Source organism: Panthera leo, chromosome A3 (genome assembly GCF_018350215.1).
Source record: "Panthera leo isolate Ple1 chromosome A3, P.leo_Ple1_pat1.1, whole genome shotgun sequence".
Lineage (NCBI taxonomy): Eukaryota > Metazoa > Chordata > Mammalia > Carnivora > Felidae > Panthera > Panthera leo.
Window position 1 is genome coordinate 120,302,639 of NC_056681.1, and position 15,705 is coordinate 120,318,343.

The following is a 15,705-nucleotide window of genomic DNA, read 5'->3' on the forward strand; positions in this document are numbered from 1 at the left end:
ACCATAAACACCTACAAGGACCTAGTTTTAAAAGTACCTCAGGTGACTGTGATCCCCATTTCTCCCTAATCTCAGTGGAGAACCACTGCGTAATCTAGTTCATGCTGAATGCTCCCACATATTCTTTGACTGAAATGTGTGTGTGTGTTTACAAATTTGATTCTAGAAAATAAAATGGTAAACCCCCTTTAAAAACAGTCCATGAGCAGGTGGGTGCCTGGGTGGCTCAAGTCAGTTGAGCGTCTGACTTTGGCTCAGGTCATGATCTGATGGTTCATGGGTTCGAGCCCTGCACTGGGCTCTGGGTTGACAGCTCGGAGCCCAGAGTCTGCTTTGGATTCTGTGTCTCCATCTCTGTCTGCCTCTCCCCTGTTTGTGCTCTGTCTCTCTCTGTCTCTCAAAAATGAATAAATGTTAAAAAAAATTTTTTTTAAAGTCCATGCACTATCTCTGTCAAAAGCAGCTGAAAAACTACGCTAAGAACTAATTTAAAGTTTAATGCATATTATCATTTTCTACCAGCCACTACCTTCAAAGAGTAAGTTAATGGGCAGAAAAAAACACATGGAAGGCAAATTTTTCTTGCCTAAATATCAATCACTATGGAATTGTATAAACTTTTAACTTTTTAAAAGTGTCACACAAAATCAAGTTTCACACAGTAGCATAATTTCACTCTTTCACACTGTCCTTAGGTAAATAGGGAGCAAATGCAAATATACACCTCTTCCGACTCTGGACAGACCTCAAACTTGATGTACTTAAATAAGCACGGCCTTGGGAGTTTAAGATACCTGGGCCCTCACAGATTTTCATTCAGCGGGTCAACATCTTTAACAGATGATCCCCATGTGAGGGTTTCACGGATCGTTTTCTTACCAGGTTATATAATCTGAATACGAACTATCAGAAGAAGATGTGTTCAATCCATGAACACTGGCAAATTGTCCAGAATCTCCAAAACACTATATAATCAGAGTCATGTGAACTCTGGACAACAGTGCTGAGAAAAATACAAGTTATCTCTGTTGAGGAATGTTTTCTTCCCAAAAGAAGTGGAAGAAAAGGACATGAAGAAATGACTAATGGGGAAAAGGTGCTGAATTATATTTCTTTACATTTTACTCTAAATTGTTTTACTTCATATGTGAATGACAGTTACTTGTTACACTTTAATCAATCTCCTTTATAGAGGATTCTTAATGGTTTAGAAACACATAAACTGTGGTTCAGTTACATCTACAGGGAACCTAGTCATTTAGACAATGAGATAATAATCTGGACCTGCTTTGCCTTGGTAGAAGTATATATAAATTATAGGCAAATAAAATTAAATCTTTCAATTAAAGTCTTGGAAGTCACAACTTAAAAGTTAAGGCAAAAACTTAAGAGTATCATATACTTCAGCATTTTAGGCAGTGAATGGAGACAGTGCTCCGAGACTCAAACTTATGCAAAACTCAAGTGCCATTCTTGGTAGAGAGAGTCACAAAGTTTGCAACCAGTAAATGGCATCATAGTTGCTTACTTCAATGGTTTCCAAACCTGACTGCACTTCAGAATTGCCTGGGGACTTGAAAAAAATATAGATTCTTGGGGCGCCTGGGTGGCTCAGTCGGGTAAGCATCCGACTCTTGGTTTCGGCTCAGCTCACGGTCTCATGGTTTGTGAGTTCGAGCCCCATATCGGGCTTCATGCTGACAGTGCAGAGCCTGCTTGGGATTCTTTCTCTCCTGCTCTCTCTGTCCCTCCCCCACTCACTCGCTCTGTTTCTCTCTCAAAAATAAATAAATAAACTTAAAAACATTTAAAAAAAAAAATACAGACTCTTGGTTTTATCCACTGAAATACCATCTTTGGGGAAGGTATCAGTCTAGTAAAAGTCCCGCTGGAGAACTATTAGTCTCCAGGAAGTTGTCCCAACAGTAACCAGACTAGTGAGATTCATACAGATGGGTTCCTGAAAAAAAACAAAAAAAATCAAGCTGCTTCCTCTCCATGTATCATCTGGAAGCAGCTGACCTATAATGTAATGAATGGCAAATCATCTATAAAGTTAGGAAACCTATTATGGGGAAATATTAAAATTAAGAAGGGTGATAGAATAATGAAAATATTTTTACACTGCCGTTTAGGAAGAGCCATACGAAGAGTCTTTTTGCAAAGAAACTATTAGAGAATAGAGAATAAATTATACTGGGAACACAGTATTAGGCTACCATAATTCTGTGATATTTTAAAAGTGTATCAAAACCCTCACCTCTGAAATTCTATGGACTTTCTCAAATAATTTTCCCTATGTTTCCTGTAATACTGTTAAGTTCCTTAAGGGCAAGGAATATACTTGTTTAATCTCCCATAGTACTATGACACAGCATCTATACAATTATTAATTTCATATGACATATTTTAACTTGAAACTTCAACAGGAGTCAGGTGATACAGGAACCGTAACAGTAATGAAGTCAACATGTATAATATGGATTTCTATATTAATTAGAAGCCCTTTCACATGTCTCTTCTGCTGGGAATGATCTTCAAAAGCCAGATGAAATGATCACTTTCTCTCTGCAGCCATCCCTGATTCTCCAAGTCAGAATTAATTTTTTTCTTCTTTGGTTATACCTCTAGACATAAGGCCATGTCACACTGATCTTTAAAGTTGTCATATGTTGCCCTAATATATTTTGAGCTCCTTGAGGGCAAAACCCTGCTTATTAGTCATCACTGTATCCCTGCCATCTGAAATAGTGTTCTATGTATGTGAAGAACTTGATACATGTCTGCTCAATGAATGAATGAATGAATGAGTGAGTGACCACCACATGATATCCTCTTCTTTAAAATGTGCATCCCAAATTCAGGATCCACTCATGAATTACTTTGCTTACCCATTTCTTCCTTTCCTAAAACTGATTATTGCAAAAACTGTAATTTGGAGAAAATACTTATCAAGCCATAAGTTCTATATAAATTACTTGATATGAATAAAAAGCAAGGTTAATGAAAGTAATTAAGAGAGAAAAAACTTTACCTTCTTGAAACAGTTGTCTGGCATAAGATGGTTCTCTGCCCTGAGGTTGGAAAAAAGCATAAATGCACTTCCTCACTAAATCTTCCCAGCCAGTTCTGCCAGCAGCTCTCAGGGAACTGGTATCAATAGAGATGATTTTGCCTACATGAAGAATCAAAGTTTACACTTGTGATAGCTTCTTGATATAAGTCATCCATATTTCAAAATTAACAACTACATCTAAGAAATGCGCTGCCGCTCCTAAATGCTTAATGGACAAAAACATTAATAAACTATTAATTTTTGCTACATATGATAATGGAGTATATCACTTACCTGACAATAAAAAATTGTTTTGGCCTTGAGGGTGTTGTATATTAGTACATCATATTCTAAAATTCCATTCCAGTCAAGCATTAAAGTCAAACTACAAAGGCCTGAAGGTGCAGAGGCTAATACAGGTCCAACTCCTCATACTTGCTCTTTGGATCCTACTCTAATATATCCTAACGACTGGAACACTTATTGGGGAAGGAGAGGCAGAGATGAAATATATTATTTTGGTTTAAATTAATTTCCATTAACTAAGTGAAGAGAATACGACAAAGTAGGCAAGACCTTCCTTTTCTACCTCGTCTTGGGCATTTGAGAGTAAACAAAGACTGAAGGCAATAAAAGTTACATCAGAAAAAGATAGGTCAGAACCTAAGATTTGTAAGACATTCTGCACAAAGAACATATGCTTTATAAAAATGTAGTGGTGATTTGCTATTGTCATCCTATTTGAACAAATTTCCTAGATGGCTGTGGAAGAATTCAGGTAAATTATTCCTTGGTTAACCAGGGACCAATTGATTCAGTTTGGGATTGTTCAGATCTGTTTTATTTCTTGATGCAACCTGATATTAACACAAAATAATACAGGTTATACACACACACACATATGCACAATTAGATTAATAACATGAAAACCTGCAAACCCACCATCCAACTTCAGAACTTGAACATCACCTATACGATCCAATCATGTGTGTACTCCTCACTTGCCCCATCCCTCTGTTTTTACATTCTCCTGTCAAGGGACATCTAAATTGTCCCCCCCCCCTTTTTTTTTTTTTACAATCGGTGCTTCTGTGAACATCATCTACATTTTCCATGGTGCATGTGTGTGAGAGTTTCTCTAGGGTATATACGTAGGAACAAAACTGTTGAGTCACAGGTTATGTGAACATTCAACTTCATAATATTAAACTGTTTTCTAGGAACTTATATAGAAGTTACTGTTAATCCAACATCCTCTCCATCACTTGGGGTACTGTCAGTCTTTATTTTTTACAATTAGTAGGTGAAAAATGTTTATGCTCTAAATTTGTACCTCCCAATGAATAAGGTTGAGTATTTCATGTTTCCTCTTCTGTGAATGTCTGATTTCTCTTTTCCTTCCCTCTTCTCACAATCAACTCAAATCTATTGTACTGTTTGTGTGTTCTCATTTTAACTAATCCCTTCTATATATATTTCACTTGGTTTGTTTGGAAATAAACGTATTAGGCCTCTTTAAGTGAGAGTCTTGAATCTGATATATCTGAGTCTGTCTGATAAGGCTGTCGCCCAAGTCTTGGCATAAATGTAAATGGTAGAAATTTCAACTTAAATAAGAAAATTTTGTTATTTAAGAATAGTTTGGGCAAAGCCTGATAAACCCTTGATTGCAACTATAGACAATTCTGGATTTTTTAAGAATTGTAATTATTTAATCTTTTGTCTCTTATTACATCAGAGGTCAAGAGTTGGTTGTAGCAGAAAATCAACTGTTATGTGATCTTCACAAGCAACAATGCTTCTAACAGGCAATGATTAAGGGAGGTGTGTGTGTGTGTGTGTGTGTGTGTGTGTGTGTGTGTGCGCGCATTCATGTCAGTACTAACCACAAAGAGCAAGAGTCTACAACTGCAGGATTGGAAGGGAGAAAGTGATTCGATTATTAGCAATGGTAACAAATGATTAGGTAATAAAGAGACTATCTTAGAAGAGAATCATGAACAGGTTGATTTAGAGTACCTCTGCTTGCTGGAGGAAAGTTTAACCAACCAGTCAACCAATCAGACAAACCAGTAAGCCCCTGTTCAACATTTCCTGGTAGAAGACTTCTTTTTTTAAGGGACATGAACCATCCCATGGAGAGTTAAAACTACTACTAAAATTTAAGGAATTAAATATCTAATATTTATTATAGCTAGTTTATTATTTTTTTAAATCTAAATCAATTTGATGATATAATAAAACGTTAGTTTTACATTTTATGAACACTTTATTTCTTTGGTACCTTTTTATTTCCTTCTATTTACATTTCCTCTGGTATCTTTTATGTAGTAAGTGCATACAGTACAGTAATGTCCTTTTACTAGTGCTTTGGTGGAAAGCAATGTGACAGAAATGAAGGGTCCTATATTAGGGCCTAAGGATATCTGTTCTTAACAATTAGCTGTATGGTTCTGGAAAAGGCACCATTCCATCATTTGTAAAATGGGTAGGCTAAAGTCTGTGATCCTTGAGGTTCCCTGTAGGTTTATAATTATTTTATGATTCGGAGTTCAATTTTTAAACTTTTATGTATTTATTTTTAAATCAGGTATATCTAAGATAGTAATGCTGGGTCCTTGGCCAGAAACAAAACTACCAGTCACAACAGTGTTCCTATGGGATAATAGTCTTCTTTTAAAACAATTAATGATTCAATTTGTAGAAATTCAATATAAGGAAAAGCTGAAATATATTGTTCCTAAATTATCCTCATAATTTTTAAGCATCCTTCATCTTCCACATTTATCCTGTAGCCTAACCATCATCCTTTCCAGCAAGCTCTTATTCTGCTATCTCACCAGCCCTTACCTGGTTTTACTGACACAAAAGACCAGTTATATTTGTCAGAGGACCCTATTTTTCCTCCACGCCTTAGTGGTTTTAATTTTCAATAAAGGTTATCAAATTTTTCCAGAGCTGTTCATTGGTGGAAAATGGAAAAGGACAGGTAGATGGCAGACTCAAAAAGGGAGCGAAGAAAGTTACGGTTAAGTGATAATTACTACACTCAGATTCTGTATCTCCAAGTCCTAGATATTCTCTTTACTGTACTCTATTATTTGTGCTAATTTATCCCCACCTACTCTTTAGTTAGAGCAGCTGGGAGCTTATCTTTAAAAACACAAGAATAAGGAACACAACAGGAATATTTGATTTCTGGGACTAAAACATTAATAAGTATTGTAACAAATATTAATAAATTTATAAAAATGGTAAAGGTCAAAAAGTACATTAAAACCAAATTTTCACAAAGAATAAAATTCAGTAGAAATGACTGTTTAAACCTTGGCCTGCTAAAAAAAAAAAATCTATCTGTAGTATCTTATCCCTATTTTAAAATATCCCTATTTTAAAGTGAGAGAGGCAAGTGATACACACCTAACTCTGATGTAAAAGCATGAAACTTGGTGTGTTCAAAGTGAAGATTACATAACATATGGAAAATACTATGTAAAATTGTAAAGAACAACAACAGATTGTTTTTGCCAAAAATCAAATCTGAAGCAGGCCTTTCCAAAGAGGGCCTTACTTTCTGGAAGTCCTACCGTTACTTACTCTGGGCTCTGCTGCCCTTCTTTCAGCTCGCCTAACACGCCTGTCTGTTTCCTGAGGGCCATCACAGCTCTCCTCCCTCAATCAGGAGTCCTCACCCCACACCATGACCCCTCCTCGCCACCCCCTCCACCCTGTGCAGAGTTTGTACCACCTCATCCTTTGGAGCTCAGGGCTCCGTATCAGCTCCTCAGACAGGCACTGGTTAACCAGCTAATTTAAAAACAGGTACTCCCTGTTTGTTTCCCTTTTACCATCTCACACCTTTTCCATCATAAAATGCACCACAATTTGTAATTACGTTATTGATTTTTGGCTCAGCCTTGTATACCTGAGCAGTCACACATAGTGACAGGCACTTCTAGGCACTCGATCAGTATGTGCTGAATACATTTAAAGAAAAAGAAGAAGGGAAAAAGAAATAGCTAGATACATTTAAGCATAATTTTAAAGCCACCATTTATAAATAAATATATTTACATCTACATTGCCAAATTTCTTTAAAAATTTTATTCCATGATTATGAAAAGTAATTTATAACCAAAACAATATGTTAATAGTTATAATATTCCCCCCAGCACCCTGCTCATGACAATGATGATAGCATCTAAAATGCACAAGATCAATGGGGCATCTGACTGACTTGGTCGATGCAGCATGAGACTCTTGATCTTGAGGTTATGAGTTCGAGCTCCACATTGGGTGTGGATTTTGCTGAAAAGTAAAATCTTAAAAAAATAAAAAAATAAAATTAAAATAAAATGCACAAGATCAGGACTATCATTTAAAGTGTTTTTTGTAAAAGACTGGTGAACAGAAGCTGAATAGCAGAGAACAGACGAACACAAAATTTTGGATGTAATTCTAAACTTTGCAGTTAGTACCTGTAGTATCTTGCTTGGTCATAAAGGATTCTACACCGGTAATAGCTGGAGGCCGAGGTAATCGCCGTGCAATACAAATCAAACATGACTGGAAATCTGCCCAAAACAAGAAGGGGAAGTTGAAGAAAGGAGGGCAGAAAACAGTTCACATCTATCATTTGCCACTAATGGTTTTTATAAAAACAACATGTTACGGGATCTGACACAATATCGGAGCCGCTCTGATCTAATAATATAGTATTAGTGATAAAATTGCTGGTAACCAAAAGCTGGCAGCTCCAGGTAGAGATCCAGTTAGCATACATTATCCCTTCCCGTTGAATGTTCTGACATAAACCAGAGGAGACAGATGCATCTCATGTACTTGCATGATAACAACTTGAAGAAGTAGTTTTCACTAGATTTAAGCAACACAGTGATTTTTTAAAAAATAGAGTCCTTAGTCAATTTCCTATACTTATCAGTACTTAATGGCCACAGAAATTATTCTTATAACCACTGTGCAGATAAAAATTACCATATGACAAAAACATTTAACTCTTTCTGAAGAAACATTATTTTGCCCCTGATAAAGGACTTTATGTTGTTGGGACCCATAACTTTTTCAAAGTTCCATTTCCAATTTTCTTGAGTGTTACACACAACATCGCATAGCTAAACATGAACTTCAGTCATACAAGACAGGCTGGCACTGGCATGTGTATTTTACAAAAAGTCCTCAGTTGACTGTGGCACCCATTCACGGGTGAAGCCTGCTACATGCATGGCCCTTTTTTTGCATCTGATTAAGTCCTCATCTACTACCTTCCCTAGTCCTTACTCCAGTTTCCAATTTGCGGTGTTCTTAACTCAGTGGTTCACATGGAAAATTCATCCACTGTCACAGATTTTAATCAATGCCATGTTGATACCATGTTCATATTAGAGCTTCAGCTGTGTTTTCATCTGTTCATAAGCTTTCTCCTTATAAATTACCTTGTATGGCCTCAAAAATGCTAACTCTATTCTCCAATGTTCCCCACACTCTAAACTTGAAACTTTCTAAAAATCAGAGCTGTTCAACAGCCTGCTATATCTGGTACATTTCCAACTGGCAGCAGTTAGCTGCGTCTCTTATTTCTAGGCAGCAAGTTGGTTTGAATTTGACATTTTAGTGGGAATGCCAGCTTAAAACTGAGAGTTTGGGGGCTTTTTAAAGGGGTGAGTCTACATGTTGGCAGTTCTTAAGTATTAAGAAATACGTAGTAAACTGAATAGCCACTATGATGCATAATACAGTGACCAATACTATCTGAAAAAGGCTACTTATAATCAACTACCTCCTTGGTCTTTAAAGACATGGAAAAAGCGATCAAACACCTTAAAATCACCCTTTGTTTTACCTTCTCCATCCTCTTGAATTGATTTTGGCTGTGACACAGTAAAACACTGCATTACTTCATACCGCTGGCAAGCTTCTTGGTTCTCGGTGCCTGGCTCATCTGGAGGGTGAATTAGCATCCTGCAGTTAAAGGTATGGCTATTTCGTCGTGTTGCCTCTTGAGGCCAAGGAACTCCATTTACTGCGGAAGAAAAATTGATTATATGTCTGTGAATAAGGTGAAAAACTCGGAGGATACAAAAGACATACCTATAGCCATCTGCTTCGTCAGATACTCAGATTAAAAGACAGATCTCTTCAGGTCTCACATTATCCTGAGGCAATAGGATACTTATCTTTCTTAGCAAATCTAAATGTCTACCAATCGGAAAACTGTAAAATTTTCTAACAGATTGTATAGGACATCCCCCCTCAAAAATAAGGCCTTACAAATTCTTAATTCATTAACAGTCTGTATAAACAGTTAAAGACAAAATTAAAAATTAATAACTTCCTAGCTCTTTTGCTCACATTTTTACAAGTAGTTAATTAATGCACTTTTCTATTTGTTTCCAGTTGCATCCTAGAAATGAAAACCTGATTGGAAACCACAGATCCATTGTTAAGCAGGAGTTTTAACCTGGCAGGTGTGTCTTCTTAAGGATGGGCTTGTGTACATGTGCGCCTTTTTTGGGGACAGGATTCAGTTTCTCAAAGGAGACTGTGACTCAAATATTTAGAATAGACAGAGACCAACCTTGGGTTCTTATAACCATTTTATTTGCACAGTTTATATGCAACAATGCCTCAAATATAGCGGGTAATCAATAAGTTATAACATAAAAATGATTGTTAAACATAAATGTTACCTGACTCGGTATAAAAAACCGAATTCAGTTATAGAAAATAGGTCTATACATTTCAAATGATAATCACTGTGTGATGGGACACCATTTCCCAGTTACAATGTTCTATTCAAACCATGGTGGCAGCTGGAAGGTTTTTAAGGCTCTTCTTTCACCATTCCCAACAGTTTTTTGTTTTTCTTTTAACTTTATTCTCTTCACTGACCCTTCCTCCTTTTTACGATCTCATCACCGTGTAACTGTTAGAGTGTTAGAGGAAATCACGGAAACAAACCTGTACTGGAAGAAGGAGTCTTGGTTCTGCTATGAGCTAGCTGTGAGGTTTAGGTTAATTACTTTATCTCTGCACCACCTTTATCATTATTTATTTATTTTGAGAGAGAGAGAGCACGCACGTGTGCGCAAATGCAAGCACATGGAGAAGGGGCAGAGAAACAGGGAAAGAGAGAATCTCAAGCAGGTTCCACATTATCAGTGCAGAGCCCAACACAGGGCTCGAACCCACAAACTGTGAGAGCATGACCTGAGCCCAAACCAGGAGTCAGACGCTTAACTGACTGAGCCACCCAGGTGCCCCTGCACCATCTTTAAAATAAAGGAATCCACTATATCATCTCTAAAATCATTTACACTGTAAAATGCTATACCAAAGCACATAAGACCCTTTGATAATTCAAGTATCTAACTAGTGATTTTACTAGAAATAATCATTTCAGGCCCCCAGGTACTATAAACGTGTACTAACTACTCTTTTCAAAGAATGAGGCTTCCTTTCCATTGAGCGAACAATGTCGAAAATAAAGAGCTACAGATAACATTTAATTTGCATGTGTGTATTAGTTACACAGAATTTCTAGCCAAGGCCCTTCCTTACTTTGGGAGTACATACAGGCTACGGAATAGGCACACAGTGTAGCAAATGGAACAGAGGTTGGAAATCAGACCCCATCCGTCCTCTCAGCTAGGCTCCTTTGTCAGCAAACAACCTGTGCACCCATACTTAGGACATCTGAGTTTGAAACCACTTACATCCAAAAATATTCATTTTAGTATATACGTAATATGACAGTATATTTCTCCCTCCCTTCCTCCTTTTTCTTCTTTTTGAGCAGGGTGGTGGGAAGGATATACATGTGTCTCTTTCTTGGACATAATCGAAGCCGAAAACAAAGGCAGTTTCAAGCAGAAGCTTCTAGTGGCAAGGCAGTGACTACTCTGCTTCTCACCACTGTCACATGGCTAGGTCATAAGCTGGAGGAACAGGATAAAAGGAATGCTCTCTACCAGCTATTTGATGATACTCCCTCTTCGTATTTACACATCAGGCTGAAATTAAATTGAAAAATATTTTTAATGTGTTAGAACTTATTTCAAAATGATACTATGTAATATAAACACAACAATTATATAATGTAAGAAACAGCTAGAGAGAGTTCATATTCTTTTGAAAAACACATTGCTTTGTACCTAGTGATTTTGGTAGCAGATTCTTCACAAATTCTGCATGATCCCCTACATGCAGTATGCTGTAGACACTGGTATTCATTAATTCCTCCTGATTGTAACCCAAGTAGCTGGTCACATTCTCCGACACAAATACAATTCTCCCTTCACAGTTCACAACAAAGAAAAATCCATCCAAAGCCTGCAAAGCCAAAAAAGAAAAAAAAAAAAAAAAGGATTAAGAGGGTGGGAGGTTAAAAAATGAAAGAAAAATAAACATACACATCTCTCTACTGAAAAAGAGATCAGAAATATATGTCAAGTTAAAAAAAAGGGGAGACTGAACAGAAGATTTAACACTGTATGTTCTCTGTGGAAGGGACAGAATTTTGAAACAGACTGTACAGGAATGTACAGCAGGGATGAATGAATGTATCAACCCTCTTTCTGCGAGAGAAACTTCAAAGTAGCAGATGTGAAGGAAGTAACCGATATTCACTCAGTCATAAACATCTCTAAACCACAAGTTAAGTACGACAGGTCTCTACCCCCAAGGAACTTGCGGGACAGTGGTAGAGAGAGACACAAACATAATAAAATACCAGTGATGCAGTGTCAGAGACACCCCGAGTGTTCTGTGAGCACAAGGAAAAATACCTAATTTGGGGTTGGGGTGGGGTGGGAGGAGGCACAGAAAGGCTATTTAGACGCCCCTAGCTGAGTTTTATAGGGCATAGTGGAGGAGAGGAAGAGGAATGAGGGAAGAACATTCTAGGCAGAGGGGACAGCGTGGTACATTAAGGAACAAAAAAGCAGTTTGGAGTTGTTGGAGTACATGGTACAAGACCGGCTCATGGCAGGAAATAAGTCTGGAGAGGTAGACGGGAGCCAAATCACAGAGGGCTTCCTATGCTCTGAGATAGAGCTAGGGGTCTTCAAAAGGGGATATATATGTGTGTACACACACACACACACACACACACACACACACACACACACACACACACACATATATCTATACATAGATATATATAGATATATATATATATGCATGCCCTAAGGGGAGCATTACATCCACAGAGGCGCAGGAAAAAAGTTAGAACCTCTATTTCTAGTGCAATCTAAGATATAAAGAAGAAATGCAGCTTAATAAACATACTGAAAACCCTGATACCTCAACTCAGTCTAGACAGTCACATATCACAAACCATGGAAGCCTGAGAGAAGATCCAGAATGAAGAGACTGAGCAGGGTGGCACCTTACTTATTTATAATCTTTCCATTTATTGTAATATATTGCAGTTTACTTGCTATAGGATATATACAAGCAGTAAAAACAAGACCTTTAAAAAGGAGAACATTTGTAGGATGTTGTAACAAGATGTAAAATGACAATGAAAATCTGTTGTATACCCAGAAGTGTCTAGTTTTCCGTGGCAAAATTCTTAAAAGAGCTAACAATGTTATGGGCTATTCATTTTTCTTTTTTAAAAAGGCAAGTGTCCCAAATTTGCTGACCTCTTCTAGGATGACAAGTGGTAATGATAATATGTTACCTAGCAGATGTTTTCCAAATAATAAACACACTTAATTTTGTCCCTCCAGGGTAAAGATGATATTTAAACAATGAATAAGTAAACTGCCTTTCAAAAAGACACCTATGCTATAGAGCCAGCATATGAAAATGCTTTGAAATGTTTTGAAATATACCATAGTTGTGACTTTGCTGTCAAAATGACCCCGGTTCCATACTTGTAAAACTTCTCTTCTCAGTTTAAACATTTACAAACTTTTTACCTGCTCAAACATCTTCCAGTTTCAGTGTGCTTTAAACTCATTTTTTTTTAATGTGATAATGCAATATCCTTTGATTACTTTGGAAGGATCACTGTTTGAGATCAAGGAAGATAGAATGTCAATAAAAACCTTGGGATGTGATGAATGATCTAAACACCTCAACACCAGATAAACCCTTTGCTAAACTATTTTCTGTTTACAAGAGCACAGGAAAGCACTGTCATTTCTAACCTTTTTTGACATTAGCTATGAATTTCATAGCAGGTGATATGACGATAGGAACAACAGAAATACAGATACATCATTTTTTTAAAAAGTAGATGTAAAAATTACTTAAATTGTTCTTAGCTATTAATTGATTCAGTGTAAATACAGTTTCACTTCATTTATCTTATTTTTGATCTGTCAAAAGAGTTTAATCAAGAACAGTTTGGGTATAACTAAGTGTCATAATTTAGAGCAAGAAAAAGACAGGCAAGTAAAATCTGGTTGTTCCATGGCAATTCCAAGGGCCATAGTACCCTGCTTCGTCAGCACGACCTTCTTTTTTCACCTAGTTTTCAGGGCATCCTTCACGGCTCCTCCCTCTCTGCCTCCTTGACAACCTTGTCTATCTTCTCTATCTTCAAAGCCACAGCTACTCTCTCCCTTGCTTTCTTACCCTCCATGTCTGTCTCCGGATATCTCTGGACGTCGCCTGTGACCTGCAGAGGGAATGGGAGAGACCAAGACCCACTCCCGGGATCACCTCTGTCCAGTGTGAACACTGGCCAATGATGGGCACAGCATCCAGCACCAGCAAGGCTTAGGAATTCACCCAGACTATCTGGTGCAATTATTTTTAAAGTGTTTGCAAAATCCAAAGGACTTAAAAGTTCTCCTTCATCGTAGCAGGCCTGGAGTCCCTGCGGTATCCTTTTCCACAGACCTACTGGGGCTTCTCCAAGTTCTCCTCCCACTGACTGTACCTGACTTCACTGCCAGGCTGGGAAGTTATTCTAGTAACTGGCCTCTGGAATATGCAGCTGATCAGCCTTTGGGGAGTGTAGAACTTTCACCAGGTCCCTGCTTGGCCTCAGTTACATGGACTCGTCATTTCCTCTGTGAAGTCTGGGGCATCATATTTCTTTTGAGCTTCCCCAGAAAAGACTGGCTTGGAAAACAGGTCTACAAAGGCTCCCTCGTGCTTACAGAATCGTCCTGCTGACCCTACTCCTAAGGTACAGATAGCCTGTCTCTTGTTGGAAATGCCTATTTTTTGTTTCTTTTTTTTAATTACAAATGATATATATACTCATAAAAATTGTTTAAGTATGAAAATGAAACAGTAGAAGATCTGCCAAAATCTCACCCCCAAGAGATTGGTAATGTTTCAGGGAATATCCTCTGAGACTATTCCTATGAATACACAAACATCTCTATTTTCTTCAAGTCTGTCAGACTAATATAATCTGCTAATAGTTATTCTACAAGTTTTTCTCGTATGTTGTGCATATAATTAACTTCCAAGTGTCCTTCTGGAAAGGAACCTTCCTGCTTTTCCAAGTCCTGACAGCTGGTCTTCCACTGAGCAGCACACAGGAGATAAGAAGTGCCTGTCCATTCAGTACAACATCATCAATCTGAGGATTTTTTCTCTTGACCACCTTGTGTCTCATGGCAGGGTCCACAGTGGCCAAGGCTTCTCACAGGGCCTTGGCTTTAAATGACTCCACAAGCTTCACTGACTATCACCTAAGTTCCAGTTAATTGACAAAATTCTGGAAGTAAAACACACAACTCTCAACAATTATACAGTCTCTGAAGGGAAAAAGACAAGTACGCATAGTTATGAATAGCGCAGTAGAGGAATTCATAAAGGTTAAGCACAGACTGAAGCACCCAAAATGGGCAAAGGGACGACTGTCACTGGTAAAGTTTCCAGGGAGAAGGCCACACTTACACCTGAGCGAAGTCTTGAAAGACACAGAGTAGTAACTCAGGTGGAAAGGACATTCAAACACAGGAACCGGCTTAGAGGTTAAAAACAAAAAAAATCACCCTGTATGCACTTGTTATATTTGTGTTATGTACAATAGCAAAACTTTTTTTTTTAATCTTCAAGGAAAGCAAAAGAAAAAAAAAGGAATTTATTCTAAAGGCAATGGGCATTTTCTTGAAGGCAATGTTTTAAGCATGCAAGGGACGTGGTCTGCTTTTACAAAGATCTTTCTGGAAGTGGGTGTGGCATGCAGATTGGAAGCCAGAACAGTTGCAATGCTATTGTGATACTCCAGTTCAAACCCGAGCCTGAATTAAGGCAATGGCAGTGGAAGTGAAGGAAGAGAATTTGACACAGGCAAAACAAACAGCATTTGGAGACCTCTAACAGCTGTGGGAATGAGTATTTTGGGCGATTCTCCATTAATGATGTAATAAGGGTTCTGGTAGATAGGTGCCTTTCCCTGAGGAAGTGGACTCAAGGAGTAAAGAAATCTAGTCTTTATTACTGACTTTTTCCCCCCTTATTTTTAGGCAGAAGATAAAGGGACAAGTCATAAATTTAGTTTTAGAAATATTATATTTGTTTCTTTAAAAAAATATTTTCCTTTTTTTTAAAGTTTATTTATTTTGAGAGAGAGAATGCACACAAGTTGGGGAGGGGTGGAGAGAGGGAGAGAGAGAGAATCCCAAGCAGGTTCCATGCTGTCAGCACAGAGCCTGACA

The 15,705-nt window shown here is 37.7% G+C and overlaps 1 protein-coding gene across 16 annotated transcripts in view; it reads right to left on the minus strand.

Moving 5' to 3' along the window:
* The window catches only part of NCOA1 (nuclear receptor coactivator 1), a 222,125-nt gene that overhangs the window by 59,190 nt on the left and 147,230 nt on the right, over positions 1-15,705 (minus strand). For all 16 annotated transcript variants that reach the window (XM_042933544.1, XM_042933531.1, XM_042933532.1 and 13 more), the window contains 4 exons: positions 11,227-11,404; positions 8,916-9,095; positions 7,534-7,629; positions 3,035-3,175 (listed from right to left, as the gene is read on the minus strand). In XM_042933544.1, the coding sequence (XP_042789478.1) occupies positions 3,035-3,175; positions 7,534-7,629; positions 8,916-9,095; positions 11,227-11,404 (595 nt within the window). The remainder of the gene's footprint in view (positions 1-3,034; positions 3,176-7,533; positions 7,630-8,915; positions 9,096-11,226; positions 11,405-15,705) is intronic.